Below are 24,035 nucleotides of genomic sequence, written 5' to 3' on the forward strand. Positions count from 1 at the left end.
ATTGTGCTCTTTAGTTACTTGCATATACTTACTATAGTTACCATAGTTACAGCAAAATCAAGTGATGACGTGACTTCGTTTATCATTCAAGCGCATCAGCGTTTTTGCAGCTGTGAAATTATGATTTGGCTTCAGTGGAAAAAATTGATCCTTCGCTTAATTTGAGCATTTAATAATAAAGTTCTGCAGTGTTTTAATGCAAGTTTCAAATCAAATGCTTCCTCCCATCCCCAAAAATTTATTATGTTATCACAAACACACACACACACACACACACACACAGAAAGACGCAAGTTTCCATTCATGTGACCAGACTGGCTTTTCAAAGCACAATAGTCCCCAGTGTGAAACCTGCAGGAGATGGAGACTCTCTAGTTTGCATTTGAAAAATGATGGAAGGAGGCATGACAGTATGAGTTTCAGCACAGGCAGCGAGTGCACAGAAAAACTCAGCACATCCACCCAAACACTTGCCAAGTCGAACCAGATTACACAGGATGGGGAGAAAATCTTGTCTCCCCAGCTCAAGATCTCTCCACCGCTGTTCCCCTGCTTTCACGAGCATCACCCTCCACATCCTCCCACACTTCCCAAAAATATGTCATTTGCATTTATTTATTTATTTTTACTTATTTTATACTCACCGAGAAGCCAATTATGTGAATCTCCCTCATTCACTCCTTTTTTTTGTATAACCACACATTTATATACGATGAGCGTCACCATCTTTGTACAGTGAAAACAAATATCTGAAAAGACGCTGTATTCAGAGCTGCCCATACAAATGCAAATTAACATCGACTGTTTCGAATGTTTGTAAGAACAACTTTTCATCGCCTTCACTGGCATCGAGGGATGAGTGCAAAGCTACATGGCTGAATTCACATATCTTAAGGTAGAAGAAGCCGTGCCTTGTTTAAGACTGCAGAGGCTTACACGGAGAACTTCTCAAAATTGAAACAGGCTGATTGAGATTGGTTAAGTGCTGCATTCATTTCAAAGCTGCACACCTAGTTAAAGCTCTGCTTGCTTTCATATGCACAAAAAGCATGTTATTAGGGTGAATGCTGAATTTGAAGCTTGCCAGAATATTTCCTCTGGCGTTTCACAAATTTGGAGCCTGTTGAACCACCAGCGGTTTATTTTCATCATAATACACTTTAAGAACCAGCATACTCATTCATATGTTTGGGAACTTTTATTCTAATAGTCAAGAGTTTTAAAGTTAAATCTAGCATCAGTAAAGCAAGAAAATAATAAATAGTTGTATTTTAAATTGTGTAGTAGAGGAACACTTGTTTGTAGGGTAAATGGTTACAGCAAGGATCTACATTACATGAGTTGGCTGAACATTTGCAGCTGCATGTAGCTGATCACTACTGATTTTCTTCTCCTGCAGGAAAACTAAAAATTCAGCTTCAAAATGTTCACTCTGACACTGAGCAGAAGCATCTCTTCAGCCACAATCTCTTCAACTCCCTCTTGGTTTCTAACTCTGTCTTGTCTCTTTCCGCCTTTGTGTGTCTCCACTTGCTCTCAGTTTGATGTCCGGTCTGGCTGCTCTGGATGCCAAGTGCTCCAGCCGCTTGGGAATAATGACCATTTCATACTACCTGTGGACCACCTTTGTTGCTGTGGTAGTTGGCATTGTCATGGTTTACATCATTCACCCGGGTGGAGCTGCACAGAAGGAGGATTCTGAGGACAGCAAGAAGCCAATGACCAGCTCTGCTGATGCTCTGCTGGACCTCATTCGGTAAGAGACCACTAATTATTTCCTGTTATGCTCAGAGCGCTGCAAGTGTAGCGCCAGAAAATGCATAGACTATGTTAAAGAGATTTGCCTAAGTGCTTGTTTTTATGTAGTCCCATGGAAGAAGGGTGAAGGGAGTAAAAACTTGTATGTATTTTGCTTTTTTTGGATTAAAGTAAGTTTATGTATTTAGTGTCAATAGTTCAAAAGCGAGGCTTCAGAGAAATCTGAGTCATTAGATGAACAAGATGTTGGGAAAGACTTTTGTTTAACTCATTAAAATTCAGCCTGTTGTTGCTTTTTTAACCAACATGGAAATGTTGTATTCAAAAATGAATAAAGCTTAAAAAATACTTATGTACAATTTCATATCAACAAAGTCATGGAAATCTTAAGAAAAACAATCTAGAAGAAAGAAAAAAATCCATGGAGAAGATGGACTTTATTCCAGAGCGAATCTAATTCACATGCTGTATTGCTAATGTGCGTGTTTTGGCTTTTGCGGATTTGCAAATGAAACAAACGTGTGTAGGATATAGCACAAATGAAAAGCAGATTTGCTCTGGGTGCTCATGGAGGCAGAAGTCAAGGAGGTGCTTGAGGTCGGAGTGTAAAGCCTGGAGCCTTATGTGCCAGTGGGTTATTGTGCTAAGCTAATTAGTGCTGCTGAAGGGCCGGGTTGTTGTGCTAGAGATAAACCTGAAACATGACGGAGGCTCACAGCAGTTGGTCAATAGACTAAAAGAGCAGCTGAGGTGTGGACCTGTGCACAAGGATATTTGATACTTATTGTGTTTTCTTAACCTAAATGCACAGAATGGGAGGCAAACAAAAACATGGAAATTATGAATTATGAACAAATTTTGTTTTTTTGGAAGAAAAATAATGAACTTTTAAAAAAACATCAGGAATAAAATAGAGTTGGAAGACTCACTTCCAGTCACACTGTCAATAAGAGGGAGTAATAAACTGGCCAAGCCTATGAAATCCATCTATGACCTGATCATGTGCAGTGGTGAAGCTTTGTTGTTCACAGATTCTGTGTGTGTGTGTGTGTGTGTGTGTGTGTGTGTGTGTGTGTGTGTGTGTGTGTGTGTGTGTGTGTGTGTTTGAGGGGGGGTTACAGAGCACAGCTGTGCTTTGGATTTATCCCGCAAAGCTTCTTTACAGCCTTCATCTATCATGCAGGCCTGCTGTATCACTCGACTGTCAGTGCTCGTGTGTGAATGCATTGGATAAGCATCTATAATGAGCATGCTATGTATGAATATGTGCATTCTTGGATTTATTAGGGGAACCCTGGGGTCAGAGTGTTTCATTAGCCAGCTTTGCTCTGATTGGATATCCCGCTGAATGACTAGGTGGTCAGATCTGTGCAGGATACTCACCGCAGTTCTGTGACTCACTCTGCAATGTTTCCGGAAATCTTTGCCATATATTTTTTAACGTTACTCTTCTTAATGTACACGCTCCCAGATACAGTGTGGCTTTTAATCTCACTGCATCTTAAATGTGATGGTTGATTTCTGATTGTGGTTTGAATTCTGTGTCATTGTGGGATTTACCAGCAGCACTAATACAATGCGGACCTTGGACAGTAGTCTCTTTGCAAAGAATACTACACAGGCAGTAGCCTGCACGTAAACAAAAGGCACCTCATAACTCTCCTGTATTTATTAGATCACTCACTCGTCATTCATTGTGCATTTAGTGATCCCAGCAACTCTTGACTTAAAAAACAAATACTTTATAAGTTATTAGTCATGTTTGTGTAGTATCTGGGATTTCCTTCCTACATATCGTGGAACAGTAATGATAAATGATGATAAGCAATGATGATGCTGTGAGAAACCTGACTTTGTCTTCTGTCCTAAAGATAATGTGGCTCAGTGGCTTGGTCATGTTTTAGGTACACCTGTTCAACTGCATTTTAAAATAAATCTATAATCAGCATATTAGATGGCAGAAATTCCATGCATTTAGGCATGTGAACTATTCAGTTCAGTTCAACTCAGTTTTATTTATACAGTGCCAGATCACAACAATAGTTGCCTCAAAGCGCTTTATATTGTAAGGTAAAGACATACAATAATACAAAGAAAACAAAGAAAATCCCAACAATTGTATGACCCCCCCGCTATGAGCAAGCACTGTGGTGACAGCGGGAAGGAAAAACTCCCTTTTAACAGGAAAAACTTCCTTTTAACAGGAAAAACTCCCTTTTAACAGGACCATCTTTTGCACCGTAGTCTTTGTCCAACTTTAATAAAAATCATCTGCTCATTACTTAATTTTTTGTTACAGATAATTCATAAACTAAAGCATATTTAGCTTTTATATAACTTCTATTTAAATCAAAAAGAAGAGCAAAACCTTGTTTGTTCTGACTATATTTTAGTGTTTTAAATACCTGACCCTCCTCTTCTGTCAGGATATAGTGCTACTAGACACCCGTCGCTGTGTTGTCTCAGCTCTTAAATCAGTGGTCGAAACTGAATTACAGAAAAAACATATTTAAAAAACACCAAACTTTGACAATTAAATTACAGTGATCACAATGCGGGTCTGCTCACTTATTTACTTTATATTCATCTGCCGGGTCGTAACATCTGCATGAACGTCGGGCCAATCTACATCCCAGCTTACACTGTGTAAGGATACAGTGACACATTTGCTATTTATTATATGTCAAAAACAGAGAGAGGACTAAGGGCGATCTAAATAAGATTTGGTCATACTTAGAGTTTACGATGCTCTATCAATAACTCAGTCTGGAAATATATAGTCATTAACCAACGTATCTCATTTTATCTTTGATCCTTTGAATGAGTTTGTCGGACAACCTTTCATTTCACCTCGATGGATGTTGGGCATCTGTTTTCCTCTCCAGAAAGAGATTGTTCTCTATTTTCTACTGTCCCCATTCTGCCTGCTCCTCTGTCTTCAGATTTCATCCGTCCTTGCACCTGAGTCCACTCTGTGGCAGCTGAAGAACTCAATATCCTTTCCTTCAGAGATATGAGATATGAGGGCTTTTTTAGAGCAGTTAATAAAATGTACTATAGGGTGTGTGGAGCTTTCAGTGTGGAAATAAAGGACAATGTGGAGATTTTCATTTGTCAGGACTGATAGGACTGATGCAGAAAAGTCTATTTACCAACAAAGCAAACTTTCAGTGTCATTTTATTTACTTGCACAGTAGTAATGATGCAGAATCCATAAAGAAGTTGTCATCCTTCTTTGAATTTCTGATTTAATCAATTCCAATTTCACAGGGAGGAGATGTACAGGAAAGATTTACCCTGTAATATCAAAGCCAATATAAAAAAGAGGAGATACACAGAAATAGCTTTTGTTAAAGCAAAGCTTATAACTGTTCTATTTCTCTGATTACAGCCTTGCATTGATTACATTTCTGGGATGTTTAACCTACATTTTATTTTGGATCCATTACAATGTGTCTGCTATTCACTGAAAGATATTAACAAATTCCCTAAATTCTCTTTTATAGCAACATGTTTCCAGCCAACTTGGTCCAAGCTACATTTCAACAGGTAAGCTCAAATGCTGAAAGCATAGATTTCTGTTACCCCCTAATCTTTAATCTAAACAGCAATGTCCCTTTATATTATCTTCTATTATACATTTATTTCAACACATTTGCAAAAAGAATCAAATTAATCTGTTGCCGTGCGAGAATGCAAACACAAATGAGCATGTTTCATTGTCATGTAAGAATCTGGTATGTCACGTTCACTGTGCTCTGTTTTGGTTTCAAGTATCGAACCCAGAGAGTCGCAGAACTCATCCCCAAACCGACAGTCGCTCAGCTCCTGGATGAGACAACCACGCGGAGGGTCTACATTTATGGCATCCAGGATGACAATGGCACCGACACCCAGAACTTCTCCCTGGATCTAACGCCACCTCCTGACGTCATCATGAAAACATCTCCTGGCACCAGCGAAGGCATGAATGTACTGGGGATCGTTATATTCTCTGCAACCATGGGTAGGTGTTTGACATGAATCCCACACGCACTAACATCCACAACGCACATGCATAAATATATCTCAAAAAAGCAAACTTAAGCGAGGCCTCAAAGGGCCGATGATTTTTTGTTTCCACCCACCATTGGTTCAACATCTTCATTCATTCTGTGCTGTGCAGGGAACAAACAAATGTTTCCATTCTTATCACTTAATACTGTTGAAAACATCACTGCAGATGCATGCGTGCATATTTTTTTTCCTTTTCCCGTTTAGGAATAATGCTGGGAAGAATGGGACCCAACGGAAGTGCTTTGGTCAACTTTTGTCAGAGTTTGAATGAGGCGGTTTTGAAGATTGTTGCCATTGTCATTTGGTAAGAGCAGTATTTTCAAGAAACCCCTAACAAAAGAAAAGTAACAACATTTGTGAGAAGTTTTACTGATCAACTATAACTAACACTGATAAAAAACCTGCACTGTTTGCCATTCACTCTACGGCATGTTAAATTTTAAATATTCTGATATTAGTTAGATCAGACATTTTTGTGTTTAGGTAAATGTCTCAACAACAATTGGATGGATTACAAAAAAAAGGTGAAACAGACATGCCCCGCTTTACAGCCTTCATCTAGTGAAGGGTTATTGTGACGATGCTAGACTGGTCATTTATTGGCAGCCTTTTATCTGTCCACTACTTGCAAATGTTAGCATCCTACACATTATATTAAGATGCTGATCATAGGTCCTTGAAACTAGTAACCGCCAGCATATTAAAATTGTTTGGATTAAATATGTCAACATGTTAATATTAGTATCACTGTGTTCAGCAATCCTTCCCTCCTCCTTTCTATCACATGCAGGTATTTCCCCTTTGGTATTGTGTTTCTGGTGGCTGGAAAGATCTTAGAGATGGACGACCCTTCGGCCATGGGGAAGAAGTTGGGCTTTTATGCCATCACTGTGGTAATGGGCTTGGTGCTGCACGGACTGTTCATCCTCCCGGCCATGTACTTCTTCATCACCAAGAAAAGCCCCATAGTTTACATAAGAGGCATTCTACAAGCCCTTCTCATCTCCTTGGCCACTTCCTCCAGGTAAAGCATATGAGTTTGCAGATCTACAGGTCCTAAATTATTGTTATTATTATTATAAAGATTGATGCGCAGACAAATGCACACACACTTTATTTAAAAACTGTGTCTGTAAATGAATCATCAAGACTTCTTTCACACATGCACCTACTACATTTAGTCAGTTACATTTATCTTTGATGTGAATGCCCCACTACAATAAAAATCCTGTAATGTTAACACACTGTGGAGCTAATGTGGCTGAGCTGTGTCAGAATTTAATGTGGGGGGAGTGTTAGGCTTTATGTCCCATATAAACTCAGCTGGCTTTTTTCTTAGCATTTTCTTGTGGTACATATATGCAAACTAACCTCAAAGCGTCTCAAAGAAAAAGAAAGAAAAAAAAATAACTGGCAAATTTTCATATATTACAGTTTTGCATGCCATTAGGATGTTGCCCAGAAGAAAAGAAAACAATGATGACTACCTTATAATCTGTATAAGCCTCCATTTATGGTCCAGCAGAAATATCAACACAAAGAGAGGGCCAAGGCCAAAGAAAAATTGCTTTTATGCTCTATTAGGAGTGAAAATAGAGGAAATGAAATGGATGTTTGTTGGTGATATTTTTTTTCTGTAGCCCTAACATCATACTCCACCTCAGGGCTGTCTTTTATACTGTGTTTACCGATATATTTCTTTCCAACCACACAGCAACTTGTGGCCTTTTAGTGTGTTTACGGCATTTAAGTCCACGGTCAATGCCACAAACGTGTGTTCAGAATAGCCAGGAAATCTTTTTGTTACTTGTCCTCACTAAAGCTAACAATAACAGTCACGCTGAGCGGTGTCACATCAGGGGTTATAAACTCATTAAGTCGACAGAGGTTTATTGAATCGTGAGCAGTGTTTGCAGAGTATGACCAAACACAGAAAAAAGAGTAAGCCAGAATCCCAAACACCTACAAGGAGTTTGAGAATATATAAACCAGTCTAAAAGCAGCAGCACTGTGTTTCTCAGTTGTGAAGTTTACTTTTATTCTTTCAGCTACAGCTCTGGTGGTGTTCTGAGAAACCTGAAGGACTGTAATTGTTTGCTGCCTGCAGGAGAAAACAAAAAGAAAGCAAGAAATGAAGTCCAGTACACTAAAAATTATTTTCTCTTAGTAGTGCACTAGGAAAGAAAGATTTTATATTGTCTCTAAAGGAGAACTGAAGACCCTCTCACTATCTCTGAGGTCAGTTGGATCTTCCAGGAAGGAATAAGGATGTTATTTTCCAGTTAACTGATCGCTTGATTTGTTCAGTTTATCATTTGTTGGTTTGTGGCTAAATGAAAGAAAGAAAAAAGAAATACACTTAAAAACCTAAATCTTCATCCAGCATACTTGTATTATTTCCTTGCTTAGAGGTTCCCACTCTAAACAGAAAAATAGGAGCTACTTGCTTTATTCATGCTTTTATTGTTTGTTTTGTCAGTGGCTTGAACCCAAGAGACATTTCCTGCTATAACACAACTGATTACACTGCCTACTTTTTCTTTCCCTCCTGCAGCTCTGCTACTCTGCCTATCACCTTTAAGTGCCTCCTTGAGAACAACCATATCGACAGACGCATCATCCGCTTCGTGCTGCCGGTCGGGGCCACCATCAACATGGATGGTACGGCGCTCTATGAGGCCGTGGCAGCCATCTTCATCGCCCAAGTGAACAATTACGAACTGGACTTTGGGCAAATCATCACCATCAGGTAAGGGGCATCACAAGTCAAAAAATCTGACTCATGATGGGATGTAAGCAAGTAAATGTGCACAATTGAAGTTGGTGGATCAATCCAAACATTGATAGTACTGATACCAACGCTGGTATTGGTATCGGATTGATACTGGTGCAATAGGATCGATATTTCGTTCAGTATGTAGCTCACTGAGTTGTGTTAAATAAAGCATTTTGGGGGGAAATTAAACATTTTAAACAACAGAAGCTGACCCAAAGTGCTTTAGAGACTGGCACACTTACATTTCAGTTCTCCAAAAAACACAGTTTCAAAGTAGAAGAAGCTGAAAGGTGTGACCATTCACTTCTTAATTCAGGACACACTGCTCTCCACTACATGCTCTTATAGGTTAAAAATACTGGTACCTGGTATCTGCAATCCTGGCCCTGTATTTACTTGGTATCGGATTGATACTAGCATACTAAACCATTTTTTTAACAGCTGCTTCTATAATTTCACTCACTTTCTTGCATGGCTTAAATAAATGTATTGGAATAAAAGAAGAGATTACACTGTACACGTCAAATGTTATGAATTTAATGAATGCATTCTGTTAAAATAATTACACAATGGCTCCTGTCCATCTGGAAACATTTTCTAAAATGTTTAGTAAGATAGTGGTTGTGTAATGGTTTGTGTAGCGGATAGTGGTTGTGGACAACAACGTAGAGTTTAAACACATTTGCCTATATGCACACTCTAAAATGATTGTTTCCGCTCATAAACATGAAGCAAAAAGTTGTAGGTAAAACACAAATGAAATATATAAAATCAGAGGTTTATTTATTAAAATATTTAATCATTAAGGAAAAAAGGTGTCAAGTACATTTTGACCTGATTGCATTAAATGTAACATTTTATATTGTATTTATCTTACAAAATTACACAGAAACTTTATGTGTAATCCAGCGTTTTGGACTTAAAAAAAATTTTGAGTGTAGAATTAATTCCTTGGGGATCTGCTCTTTGCCTGAGACTAAAGGTCAGGATAGTTCAAACTACAGATTCTTTAATCAAAATTTAACCTTCATGAAGTCACAGTGGTAAAGTTCAAATTCATTTGGAAATCTTGTCAGGCTCACCCCCAGATTTGTAGTAATTGCTAAGAAAAAAGGTATTTTCATTAAACGCAGATAATTTATCTTCTTTCTGTCAGCTGCTGTGCAGATGTCTGTTAAAAGGTACTAAAATCCACCACTACAAAAACTTAATTAAACACTGATTTACACAGATTTAATTTAAGTCGTATTTAAAATAAATCTCAGAGAAATTATATTATTTTATTGTTAAATTATAGAGTTGCCACTTAATGCCTGAGAATTAACTCTGTAACTGGGAGCCTGGCACTGATTGGGAGGAATTATAGAGCTATTACAGAACCACTTACTTTATTTCTTGTCTTAGTATAATTCAAAGTCATGGTAAGAAGTTGAATTTCTCTTAATAAAACAGAATTTTAAAAATATGTTACATTCAACAACGAGATATTTATATCTCAGCAGTCGGGGAGAAATTTATATGGGTCAAAAATGAACAGCAGGCATGTTTTTGGTGTTCTGTCTGCAACGTGAATAATAACGTCACACATTCAGTTTAATTCTGAATTAATAAAAATATTGTGGGATTTACTAGATACACATATATGTAAATGTCACAAAGATTACGCCTCATGTGAGCTTCTTAGTCTGATCTGATTTCTGCTAAATCAGTCTGGAAGCCCTGGGGAAAGACAGACAGACAGAAAAAATATTGACAGGCCTCATCCTACCAACACCACAGCTCTGTAATATTCAGTCAAAAGTAAACAAACCACCACCAACCCCTCCAGGCTCGGGCTAAGGGAAACGTCCTGTCCCTCCTCTGAATCGATGTCCTACTGTAATAATGTTAAGAGCAGACCTCTTCATGGCTGCAGTCTGTGCACACTCCCTCATAATCCCTTGGCAGTAAAACCCATATGACCTGTATTACTCAGCTCCCTTGTCACGGAGAATTATAATTTTTTTTTTCCCCCTCTGCATCCTGTTCCCGCGCCGTTTGGCTACTGACCACGTAGCTGCTCCATCTGCATGCTAGCCCAACCTGAACCCCAACCTCTTGTTCTTTCCAGGAGAAAGCTGTCAAATTGCACTCAAAAGTCCAGAAGCTTGGACAAAACCGTCACTGTACCAAAATATTTTAATTCTTTCTCCACAGTAGTGGACAAGGCATCTGAAACTTTACATAACTAAAATATGTAGTTCTACAATTAAGATTGTTATATAATATATCATTTTGTTGGATTAGCAGTGCAGCAGCATTTAAATGGTTGCAGTAGAGACAGATTGTGCTATTTTTCATAGGTACAACCCCCAAACCGCAGATGAGACGCTGCTAAGCTTGTTTCTCTGTGAGCTGAAAAAAATGGGTGGTAGGAAAGATGCTCTCTGCGCATAAATAGTTTAAAAAGAGTAACTGCTTTTTGTCGTGGCAAAATCCTGCCAGGAATGGACGAATCTGTCTGACCCTCGGCTCCAACACAAGTTGTGAATGCCAGCATGTACGGATACTTTCTTACTGGGAGCATATACAGGCTTTAAAGAGAAGCTTGTAATCATGACAAGAAGTCACGTACACGGGTTTCCAGAAAATTTTTAAATTCTGATGCCGTTCCTTTGGGATCTTCAGATACTGTAAAAACTTTAACACGATTCTTGTTTCAGTTTGTTTTTTATTGTTTGAACATACATAGTTTTTGTTTACTTCTTATTAGTTTCAGTGTTAAATTTAGTGTATTCAATTACTTTGTCAGAGGTAAGACTTCGTAAAATGTTCCAATAAAAACACAGAACTTTTTCAAGCACCTGAGTCACAGTGTTATCGACATCTAGCGTCTCAATAACAAAGTCCATCAAAGCCTCATTAGACAAGTTGTATTAAAATTTAACAAACTACAAAAATACTAAAACATCCCCTGTATTCTTATTACGCTTTGTTTTCTAAGTTCACAAAATCGTATCAGGGTTAAGCTTTTAATTGAGTCTACTCTTTACCACATTAGTTAATTTAAATGTTTTCACGTCTAGCTTTAATTTAGTTTAGTTTAGGTGCTACACTCAGTGGCAGTCGTAGCCTGTTTTGCGCCCACACACACACACACACACACACACAAACAAAACATATTAAGGATTGTACATTAACATATGTTGTTGTAAAAACTGTTGCCGGAACCATACTGAATTTAACCAGAGAAACACACACACACATATATGAAGAGAGAGGGAGTATGCATAGTATGCAAACGGCTAACAAACAGCCATCATAATTCGTCATACAATGAGAACAGGACAAATCAACAACTGACAATGACTAATTAATATTGTGCTGAACACAATCCAAAAGATTCAGTAAACTACATCAGTGTCTACTGTTTACTATCATAGTCAAGTGGCTAACAAACGTAAACAGACGTTTTCACTATCCCTACTAATTAATATTATCCTATTGTATCTCTGTTGTGGTCAGTGCTATCCTCTATGCTGTTGCATGCTGGGGCAGCAGGTTGAGGGTCACAGACACCAACAGACTAAATAAACTGATCCTCAAGGCCAGTAATGTTGTGGGGATGGAGCTGGAGTCCGTTAGGGTGGTGTCTGAGAGGCAGATGTTGTCCAAGATAAAGACAATGTTGGATAATAAGTCCCACCCACTCCATGACGTGCTGGCTGGTCACAGGAGCACGTTCAGTGAGAGACTGAGAGTACCAAAAAGCACCACTGAACGACACAGGAAATCATTCCTGCCTGTGGACATCTCCCTGTACAACTCCTCCATATAAAACACTGTAAACACTGCAGTAGTTACACCCTTTTTACGCACACTCTTTTCTACTCTGGAATACTCTTGTCAATTTTCTTGATATTTATTTATAATCACCTCTGTTAATCCTTGATTTTTATAATTGAGTGATCTGTATATATTAGTGCTATTTCTTAAGTGTGTAAAATCTGTAACATAACGTTACTATTTTTACAATTTCTTCTTGGAGCAACTGTAACCCACATAATTTCCTTCAGGATTAATAAAGTATTCTGAATATGATACTGATTGCTTCAGGATACATGACCTGCCATTATCCAATGACACATCTGCTTACCTGTATCTTTTGCTCGTTTCTCCTCCTCTTCTTTTCTCTTTTTTTCTAAACTGAGGACCTGATGGCTTTAAACTTTTCTTGTCCATCTTCCATTGGTTTTAATTTTGCACTCCAGTATGAACACCCATCCCCCAACCCGAGGATCACCACAACATAACCTAACCTAACAGACCTTCACCTTAGTTCACAGATTTGCTTTGTCTAGGGTTTATTTCTGGGATTTCGCACAACCCAGGAACAAATCATGAATACATAATGGGCTTGGATTTACAACATTATGAATGAAACGTGCTCTATTTGGAAGCAGCAAGGCCCCCTCCCCTTTCGACAGGTTGTGTGTGAGACATTAAATCATGAAACTGTAAATTTTAAACTGTTATTGATCCCTTTACCCCTAGTCCTAAAGTGTATATTTATTTTCTTACTCTTCTTATATTTATTGTTTGTTTACTTGCACTGCTGTAAATGGAGCCTCGTCGTCTCGTCTCTCTATATACAGTTCTGTATGTGGCGGAAATGACAATAAAGTTTACTTTGACTTCAGCACAGCAGCAAGCAGGCGCACCGAGGGCTCTCGCGCTCACTTTTCGAATAGAATTTCGAAAAAACATGGGTGCAAATTATAAGTCTGTATCATAATGTCTGGTGTTTTCGTGTTTGTTGTTTTTGTTTTTATTTTGTTTTATTTTGCGAGCTGGTTATTAGATGCTGCTCCAGCCAGCCAGAGAATCCCCCGCCCTGTCCTCCCTGTGCCGCCCGCAAGCAGCAGGCGCACCCGGCAAAGGGAGGGCGCCCTTACTCCCAGCAAATGGGCGATAGAAAGCCGATCGGTGCCTATGCCATTCCCAAAATGCGCTAGCATGATGTCGGGGCAGCAGGAGTACGAGCAAAAAATTTTTTGCAGATGCACCACGATGCCGCCCTGGGCAACTGCCCGTGTCGCCCATATCAAAAACCGCTACTGCCTACATTAATGCTTCCTAGTTTGGTTAGCAAGCTAAATCCATTAACTGTGCAGGTGCAACAGACATGTGCACACATATCGGTTAATCAGAGCCAAGTAATAGCAAAATATTACTAAAATACTATCATTTTTTTACTGAGCACATAGTCATTAGCATTAACATTATAATTATCTGCATCAAAGAGGTAAAAGATGATTGTAAAACCAGATAATTGCAATAAAATGCATACATTTTAACATCTAATATAATTTGGAAGATTAATAAAAGTAGAAATTAGCCAGTTCAAATGAGTGGGAATCAACGGTAGAGATCACAAATTATTTTTCTACTGTAGTAAAGTTGGGCATATCAACATGGATATCCTTGTGAACTGACTTATTTTGGAGGCAGCCTCAAGTGGCCATTCAGTAACTGTTGCTTTTCACACTTCTCTTCTGGCTTCATTTCTAAACCCCAGAGGATGTAACTTGACTGCTACAAATAATAGAAAAAGTATTAACCTTTTTAGGGATCTAATTTAAAGTGAGTCAGTTAGAAGCAGAAAGAAAAAAAAAAGCTGGAGGTGGAGGCAGTTTTCTAAGAACGTGATTATGCTGTCTAGCAATGTGCTGGAATAGTTTTTCTGTTGCCCAGAAAAATCAAAAGTTAGAAAACTGGAGCCTATTTTTTTCTACCTCTGAAAACAAGGACCCAGTGTTCACAGAAATGTTTATGTCATGCCACTTTTCAGCATCTGTCATGCTAGAGTAGAAAATGAGCAAACACTGTTTAAGGGGAGTGATGCATATTTAAATTATCTTATCATACACCAGCTTTGAATTAGTTCATACCCTTCTTACAAGCTGATCGTGTGTATTTGTGGACAAAATATCAATCTGCTGAAACTGCTGCTGCCAAGTAAATATGGTGCACTGAAGAAGAAGCAAAAAAGTTATGCATGGCACATAAAGTATGTATTAGAGTACTTCAGAATTATATTTCTCCACGGTCCCTATATCTGCTTTATTTTTCCATCCCTGCAGTTTCAGAGCTCACAAACAGATCTGCACCTTCATTTCAGGGAGGTCATATATAAGGACGTGTTCCTGTATATCCTTTGAAGATAAACGTACCCGACTTTCTCTCTCTGTTCTCTCAGCATCACTGCCACGGCCGCCAGCATCGGTGCAGCTGGAATCCCACAGGCTGGTCTTGTTACCATGGTGATCGTGCTGACCTCTGTGGGTTTGCCCACTGATGACATCACTCTCATCATTGCTGTCGACTGGGCTTTGTAAGTAAAGGTTAATTTTTTCTCTAACAGCAATCATCATAGCTAACAACCAGTAACTCTTAGCTTCTTGCACAGAGGTTGAAAAAAGCAACAATCTGCAAAATATCAGGACTACACATTGTTATAGGGTGTATAAACCACGGTCTTCATCAGTCTTCACTGCGAATAACTTTTGACTTTGTCGTGTAGGGATCGATTCAGGACCATGGTCAATGTGATGGGCGACGCTCTGGCCACAGGAATCATGGCTCATATCTGCAGAAAGGATTTTGTCAAAGAGGGAGAGCAGGTGAGAACATCTAAGGTTAGATCAGCGGACCACGATGCTGCAAGCAATCCCCGCATTGTTTTCTCAAGGTCTTCCTGACCTAACTATAGCAGCATTTGTCTTCCTCTGAAAGACAGACAGAAAACAGAATGTGACAATATTTCCTTTTCTGTACACTCCAAACTCCAAAAGTAGTACAACAGATTTACCCTTTATTTACGTTCTTGATGAAAGTATGAAAGTAAAAACTAGATATTATTCTCATGCGGTTAAGAATTCTCCCTGGACAGCTTTTCTTAGCAGAAAGATTGGAAGCAGAGGAATAGGGACCGCAAAACCACAAAAACAAAACACAACTTTTATTTGTGATTGGCCACCAATTTCCACTTCCTCAAATTCTGTTGTATAATTAAGGCTAAATAAATCACAGCTCTAGTAAAAAGAGCGCCAAGAGAGAGATATGACTCAGCTTATATATTAGCAGGGTATTAACTTTATGAACAAATCATTTATAATGGATAAAAACATGTTAGATAACCACAGCATTTTACTATAATAATAGGCTAAAATGTACTTACTGTATCTGCCATCACTAAAGGGAGCCAATCAGGGATTATTATTAGTCTGCACATTATTATTCTGATAATGGCGGGCAGCGAAACAAGCAGCAAGAAAGTAGATTTGATGCTTATAGCCAATTCTGTCATAGCTGTCAATGCATTAACTCTAACAGAGAGTATATGCAATAATGACTAACTATTCACAGATTACTGTGCAAACATCTTGAGCTGCCCCTTTTTTATTTTGGTAGGAAAATGAAAAAAAAAAAGGTGTACCGATTTATTAAAACATTTACAAAAACAGATCGAAATACAGTATATGAAGAAAAGGCGGAGTTTTTATACTTCTAATGAGCTTAAGAGTCAATATTTGGTATGATCACCTTTCATCTTCAGCACAGCCTGAACTCTCTTAGGCAAGCTTTCTTTAAGTAGTCTTCACTAATAGTTCTCTAGGCTTGGAGGACATTCAAAACTCTTCTTTGGATGTTTCTGCCTTTTGTTTGGTTCTTTGTCTGGATGATCCCACGCTGCTTCAATAATGTTGAGGTCTGGCCTCTGGGGAGGCCAATCCATAACTGATAGTGTGCTATTGTGTGTTTTTGCATCCATCTCATTCTGTCCCTAGCATCTTGTTTTGTCACACCAGCCCTCTGCATGTCCTCCTTCAGTACACTGATGAATCATCAATGTGGTCTTTTTCTTTTAATATCCTTTGTCCAATGTTGGTGCAATTTATTCACAAATTGAAGAAATACAAAATGTCCATCAATCACTCGGAGTCTGGAGCTCCATGCTCTTGCCTGATGGGTTTTGGATGATCATAAGAAAGGTGGTTTATCAGTACAGAACTACATGAATGAACCAATGATCCGAAGGCAGTTGAGACCACTGTCACCAGCAACACCATTGGTGCTAATGGAGTGCAATCTTGCAGTGCCCACAAGGCAGAGATGGCGACTTGCACTCGCAACACTTCAGACTTGACTTAGACTCAAGGTTTGGGACTCAAGTGTTGAAAACCATTTTTTATCCATGTAAAAAGGTCAAATTAAGATGTAAATAAGGGACAGACCACAGCCCTGAGTTGCACATTGTTTCATGAGACGGTGCATTTGTCTCTGTTAGTTAAGGAAATGTTCTGAATATGCTAATGATTTGTGAATTTTTGTTTTTAAATTAATCGGTTGTAAGGACTCTAAATGTCATGAAGATTTTTACACAACCCTTTCCAAAGGTTGCATCATACACAGCAAAATAAATGAAGTGTTTCTTAAATCTTTGTTGTCCATACATATAGTAAGATATTAAAGAAGTCCAGACGCTTTTCTTTCCAAGCTCTTTAGACTACCATGACCTGGACGACTGAGAACCTTCACAGACAAAAGATATTAAAGTGTTTTTTTAGCAGTAACAAAGTGACAAAGACTATTACCAGTAATAATTAAAAGTACGTGCCGCCTGAACTACTCATACGTCACGCATTACATAATACATTCGTCCAGCCAGAGCTTAGAGCAACCACAGAATCAAACCACTGGCCATCGCCGCGGCGGGATGCACATCTGGAGCTGTGCCATTTGTTATTAAATTTGGGTACACTTCTTTCATTCAGACTGGAAGCAAGCATACGTTAACTTGCAAAGTGTGTTGCATTAACGTAACGGATGCAGGCTCAACAACGTCAAACTTCACGTCTCAAATGACACTCTGAGAGGTCAGTCACTTAGTGAGGTGAAGAGATGCCTATGAATCAGAAAGTTGAGCTACAAACTAAGTTAGTTAACGTCCTGCATCCGGTTGTAACAAGCAATAAAGTTTAAAGTGTAAATTTATCGACTTCAACTGAGCAGTTTTTCACTTTGCTTTACTTGCGTTTATTCATTTTAACTGCAACAGCCCTCTTAAGTGAGTACGCTCTCATCATTTTAAATGCTGTGGTGCATCAACACAGCACATATAACACATAACAAATTGTTATAGGGGGACTAGTTGGTGTTTATCTAACAATAGAACATCAGTTTCATCCATTAGAGACTTGAGACTTGCCCCTCGAAGACTTGTGGACATCTCTGCCACAAGGTCCCGCTGCTCAAGAAGGCACGTGCACAGTTCTTTCTTTAATTTTCCAGTGAACATCTGAATGGTCGGATCAAACCAAAACCGAGCTCTTTGGCATCAACTCACCAATCATGTTTGGAGGAAGAGAAATGCTGAGTATGACCCAAAGAACGCCATCTTCACAGTCAAGCATGGAGGTGGAAACATTATGCTTTACGGCTGTTTTTCTGCTGAGAGTATAAGACGGCTACACCACAGTGAGGGGCCAAGTACCAGAAAATATTGGACAAGAACCACTAACGCTGGGTCATGGATGGGTTTATTGCCCACCCTCCCATGCTTCATCCTCTTCATAGCTGCCCTCGCTTCCTCCGTACTAATCCTCTGCGCTAACTGTCCTCCATGTGCCTTCCTCTATCTTTCATTTTCTTCATTTATCACCTTCTCAATGTACTCCTTCCATCTTCTCAACACACTCTTTTCACTCATTAGTAAATATCCAGCTCTGTGCTTAATCACCCTAACCTGCAGCACATCTTTTCCAGCACAATCAATCCATCTAGCCAATCGATACAAGTCCTTTTCTCCTTAGTCGAGCCTCACATAAAAATCCCTATAAGCCTTTTTCTTTGCATTTGCCACCTGTGTTTGCCACACGCCAGCCTCTACTCCTGTCTACTTCGTCTCCCTGACTAACCAACTTTCTTTGCTAACGTCTTTCTTTAACTAGCTTATTTTACTTTGTCATTCTGCGACCATGTCTCTTTTTCTAAAGTTCCTATTCTCACCTGCACACAGCAGCAAATGTAAATGGGAAAGTTTACAATATGGTAGTAAGACCTGCTATTATGTATGGTTTGGAGACGCTGGCACAAAAAACTGAAACGTGGTAGGCTGAGCTGGAACACTGGAGATGAAGATGTTAGTATCTTTCATTGGGAGGGACCAGAATGCACAGGATTCCAGTCCACAGGACACTTAAACGATACATGGGTCTGTGTTAAGTGGCTTAATAAATAAAAGAAATCCATTGAAAATGGTCAGCTATAAGGACTGGATTGAAAAGGAGTGAAAAAACAGTCAAAGAAGACCTTCAGAAAGCCTGAAGAACTATTCTTCAAGACCACTTAAACAAAACCACTGGAAACAAAATAAAAAGAAATGAGGGGTGGCTCAAAACTTTTGCACATACTGTATGCACCTTTTAGGATCTGTGTCAAGATAAAGAGTGCATTGTTCATAATTTTAAAGGGTTAAATCCCTGGCTCTTCCAAGACCCTGGACCCTAAACTGCCCAGTATATATCAGCTGTTGTGTGAGAATGAATAAATTTGACTTAGCAGGAAGAAACTTCCGGCAGAACCAGAGTCAGAGAGGGGCAGTCATCTGTGATGACCAGGTGGGGGTGAGGGGAGCTGAATAAGGCCAATAAGACCATAAAATCCTTTCCTGTTGCATAAAAACTCAGTTCATTCACAATTTTAATTTGCTGTTTTTTTTAGTTTTCGTGGGTGTTGCCTGTTTATTAAGTGATTCTGACACTTCTTTTTTGTTTATTCTCATGTCCATCAGGTGCCTCTTATATGCGAGACCAAACCCATGATAAGCATCCAGCAGATGATGAACTACCAGAACCAGAAGAACGGCTGCTACCAGCCGCCTCCACCGGGCAGCAAGCAGGACCACCTTTCCCCTGACGTGGCTCGCCTGATCCAGCTGGAGGAGGGGATTCGACCTGTAGAGAAGAAGAAGCACGCTCACGCCTCTCACCACAAGAGAGAACACAGGGACAAGGACCACTGTTCCATTGACATGAACGGGCTGGAGACTAATGTGTAAAAATGGTCACTCTGTCAGAGTCTACCGGTCCATCCATGACTGCAGGACCAGCAGGAGAGGACGAAGCATTAAAGAGCCGAGGTGACCGAGTTCACATGCTTATCCCCTCGAGTGAGAGCAGCCATGAGTAGATGTATGCATGGGGAAAAAAAGACTTTTTTTTCCTACATAACCCAAATGATGACCCACGTTTGATTGTTTGTTTGTGTGTGTACATATTTATCAGATATATACATATATTGGGTAGCAGCAGTGGCCGTGTGCTACTCTGAAGGACCTTTTAAATCAAGAACAGATCCTGTGTGAGGACTGACTGTGATTAGCAGTCTTAAAGGACTGCATATGGAAAACACAACCAACTTATATCAAATGTAATTTAAAGGTACCTTTTCCTCCGTGGACTGCAGACAAAAAACAAACGGACATCAACTTATGTCGCTTTTTATGCTTTCTGATCTGGTTTGTATTTAGCACAATATTGGTTTTCTTTTTCTTTTTTTACATTTCTCTCTTCTTTTTGTTGACCATTGTGTTGTTTATGATAAATCAGGGCAAAAGGTTCCCCATTTGGTATATTTTTCAACACAAAAAGACACAGCGGAACAAAACAAAACTGTTCTCCTATAGCTATTAGACAAACGCACAAATGCATGAGTTAAGTCCATATTTTAGAAATATAAAGCTCAACCACAGAAGGCGTTTGACTGTGACGGGTGCTTTGGGATTATGGGATATCAGGGAGCTGTTGGTGGGCTTTCTAGTTCCGTGTACTGCAATCGGGCTCGTTCCCAGTGGGCGGTGGATTCTGGCAACTTTGCGAACGATTCTGTTCATAATTTTATTATCACAATTTCTTGACCCACCTGAGGGTGTCAGGTTTGGTGGTTTGGTTTTTATAGAAAATCACAGATGACCTGGTTTTGATGGCTTCCTCGAGCCTTGACCTGCAATATGCACTAGGGCAGGTCACAGCTGAGTGTGAAAAAAATGAGCACCTACAGGTCTGAGGCCATGGCACATGAGCTTGCCAGATGGACTGATGCTGCATCAGAAGTGATGCAAAACATGTGATAGTCTAGTGTGGTGAAGAGAGGGCTAAGTGTTAAAGTTAAGCTACTGATTAACTGGTTAGTCTATGCTCATACACTGGCCACAGGCTTTGAGTGGAGACCAAAAGAATGATATTGTGAATACAAGTTGTGGAAATGAGCTTGCTCCAGTGAACTTGTTCATTCAGTAGAGGCTCACAGTAGAGCCAGTGCTCCTCTGCACTGAAAGGAGGCATTTGAGGTGGTTTTAGTATCTGAGTAAAATACCTCATGGACACCTCGTAAGTGAGACGTTTTGAGCACGTCCTACTGGAGAAGGCCAATACACCCCCCCCCCCCCCCCCCCCCCACCCCCGCCACCATTTAAACCATGTCTATTTGAAAGTTTAAGAAAAAACACAAAAACCCACTGTTATTCTTTTCACTTTCCCATATTTTCTAAGCCACAACTTTCCTGACACTACTCTTCTCTGCCTTGTTGTCCTTAGCCTAAGTGGGTCCTCTGCCTCATACCTCCAGTGGTGTGTGTTCAAGGCAGAACGGTGATGGAGATCGCACTGAAAACAAAGACGAGTGTTTGTCCTTGTGTTGAAATCACGCCACTTTATCTTTGCACCCCACTTTATTATTCCCTCTTTGCCTTAAACAACCAAAGGAGAAGCAACCGGGACCGGCGCGATGCTGATGTGCGCTCAGACAGCCGAGACAAATCAACACAAGTTAACAGCTCATACTCTAATGAACTTTCTATGTGATATATGCTGTACATGTAGGTATTTAAGTAAGTTTAAGGAAAATGTAGATTTTACTATCATGTCAATATGTCGCAAAGGCTGCCATTCTGTATATGTTTTAAAGAAACATTTCACTGTAGTCCACTATTTATGAAAATGTACCAACTCTGTAAAATGGAAAAGAAATGGGAAAATATATCCAAAAATATAGACAGACAGCACTGCCTGATTTATTTGTTGACAAATACAGGTGTGAGGTATTTTGGATTTTATCAATAGGACCACTAACAAAAAACATTCAGGTACTTCAAGGACTGAAAACTGCAAGTAAAAATTATTTTACTGCAGTAGCCTGGGTTCATCTGGAGCCCCAGGCCATTTGCTTCAGCTCATGCCCCCTCTTTCTACCCAAAATCCCATCTGTCGTTTATTGACACCACCAAATAAAACCCTGCAAAGCCCGAAAATGTACTTAAAAATGAAGCATTGTTTCATAAAAGTAGAAAATGTAGTCAAGCAAGTCATCAGATATCAGACTAATAGAAAACCTATACAAGGTACTGGATTGACATTACCTTCCAGCTGTAAACTATTTTCGGTTTAGTTTACTGTTGTAAACTAAACTGAACTGACATGTCGAATAAGGATAGACTGGGCCTTTATTTATCACACTGACAAAAACTAAGAGAGGAAAACTGGGTTTTGTGCGTGTGCACAAATTTGACAGGAAGTTTTCATCATCTTCTGCTCCTTGAAATTTAATGCTTTTAAATTAACGGGAGCTCCGTGGAAGTCCTGCTATTTCAGAGATGAGTTTGGATGTCTGCGATGTTCAACAGGAATATTCTGGCCTTGTTTTTTTAGTTTGTTTGTTTGTTTTTTCAATGGGAAATTAAATCCTTCCTATTATATGAATACCACTCACATACATCAGTAATTTATCACTATTTACATGTTAAATATATGTGAAAGATATATACTTTTTTTCTTAGAGTTTTCTAACTTACACTCAAAAAGTATTATACATGTCCTTGAAGGATAAATTGTGTCGTAAAAGCGACGATTCTTTTACAATTTGCTCTAATTGGGAGTAACTTTATAAATGTGTCTTATCGCACGCGCTGAGAAAAGTACTTTGCTAAGTGTAATTTGTGGAAGCTTGAAAAATACTGAACCTGCTTCAGCATTAAAGCAGCAACATTAAGAGAAGAACTTGTAGGAGGCCTTTGATCTCATTCATGACAAACTGGGAGCAGAAAGAGCTTATTGAGATTCAACTAAAATCTTCATATTGATGTGCACCAAGGCTCTCAAGTGACTGTCAAGCGTAGCGTTTTTAGGCCTGTAATACACTAAAGAATTAATTATCTGTAGCACAGGATTTGCAAAACAGAGTTTAAGCTATACATTGAAAGTTTGTTTGAAACTGAGCGCGGTATCCTTCAATACAAGCAGAGGAAAATAACTTTTTCAATTATTTGCTCAACATAAATTTCACTGCATGAAATATGCGTCTTTTGGGAAAAAATGTACTCCAGCTTATTATTTCAAATAACTGGGTGAAACATTTAAATTCCTTTGCGGATTTGTACAGAATCCAAAATGTTTTCTCTGAAGAGGGCTCTTCACATTTTTGCCGTGATGACACCAGACACTTCAGTACCAAAAGAGGCGAGCTGATCCTCAGAGTTTTAAATGACACAGGTGTCGCTCCCCGAGGTTCTAGTCATTGGCACCTGCTCAGGAAACCACAGCTTCCACATTTTAGGAATTGATGACAGCGTGGTAAAAATGTGGAGGTGTAGTCATGATTTAAAGCAGGATGGCGGGTTGATGGTCTGGCCTCTTCATTTAGTGAGTAATTAAATAAATGAGTGGATTCATGCAAAATAACATCAAGTTTGTTTTTAGTATGCTGCAGTTTGACGTCATTTATTCCACTGAGAAAGGAAAATCATCCCAGACTTTGCCTGCACAGTCTCCACATGTCCACGGGGCAACAGTGGAGATGAAAAATGGAGACAACATGGAGTTAGAAAAACTGTAGCTACTCTATGTCCCACTTCAGGCTGGTTCTAAAAGAGAGCCACTGCTCAGACTCCCATGTTAAAATGTCCAGGTTTACAACATCAAAACACTCATTTTTACAGCCTGACACAAAATATTGTTTTGGCTTTAGTGTCCTCTTGAGTGGGGTGATTTGTTTTTAACCTATCCACATGGATATCTGAGTGTGGGGTGTCGTTGAATTGACTGACCGCAGTCTTCTAGGCCTCATCCACTTTACTGGAGCTCTTCACTGTGTCTGTGCTGTTATGGCCGTTTGAAACATATTTAATGGTTATGACTTACTGTGTGGTACAGACCAACCAAGAAGGTTGTGCTTCAGTAGTCTGTTAGTCAGTACTAATTAGCCGATATTTGTCTCTGTGCACTTCACCCGTACAGTTTGCATTAGCATTCCACCTTCACAACTGTTTCCAAAAGAAACCTCAACATGGCAGCAGCCAAAATTCTAAATTTGAACCTTCAAGATAGAGTCTAAAATTCATTTGTAATGT

General features: G+C 39.3%; 1 protein-coding gene across 1 annotated transcript in view; it reads left to right on the plus strand.

Moving 5' to 3' along the window:
* Positions 1–21,083, plus strand: part of slc1a7a (solute carrier family 1 member 7a) — a 39,827-nt gene extending 18,744 nt beyond the window's left edge. The window contains exons 3-11 of the mRNA XM_063461637.1: positions 1,541–1,756; positions 5,265–5,307; positions 5,533–5,764; positions 6,019–6,118; positions 6,605–6,838; positions 8,369–8,563; positions 14,829–14,963; positions 15,153–15,252; positions 19,425–21,083. Coding sequence (XP_063317707.1) covers positions 1,541–1,756; positions 5,265–5,307; positions 5,533–5,764; positions 6,019–6,118; positions 6,605–6,838; positions 8,369–8,563; positions 14,829–14,963; positions 15,153–15,252; positions 19,425–19,691 — 1,522 coding nt within the window. The 3' untranslated portion in view covers positions 19,692–21,083. The remainder of the gene's footprint in view (positions 1–1,540; positions 1,757–5,264; positions 5,308–5,532; positions 5,765–6,018; positions 6,119–6,604; positions 6,839–8,368; positions 8,564–14,828; positions 14,964–15,152; positions 15,253–19,424) is intronic.
* Positions 21,084–24,035: the final 2,952 nt, after the last annotated feature.

Source organism: Pelmatolapia mariae, linkage group LG18, assembly GCF_036321145.2.
Source record: "Pelmatolapia mariae isolate MD_Pm_ZW linkage group LG18, Pm_UMD_F_2, whole genome shotgun sequence".
Classification (NCBI taxonomy): Eukaryota; Metazoa; Chordata; class Actinopteri; order Cichliformes; family Cichlidae; genus Pelmatolapia; species Pelmatolapia mariae.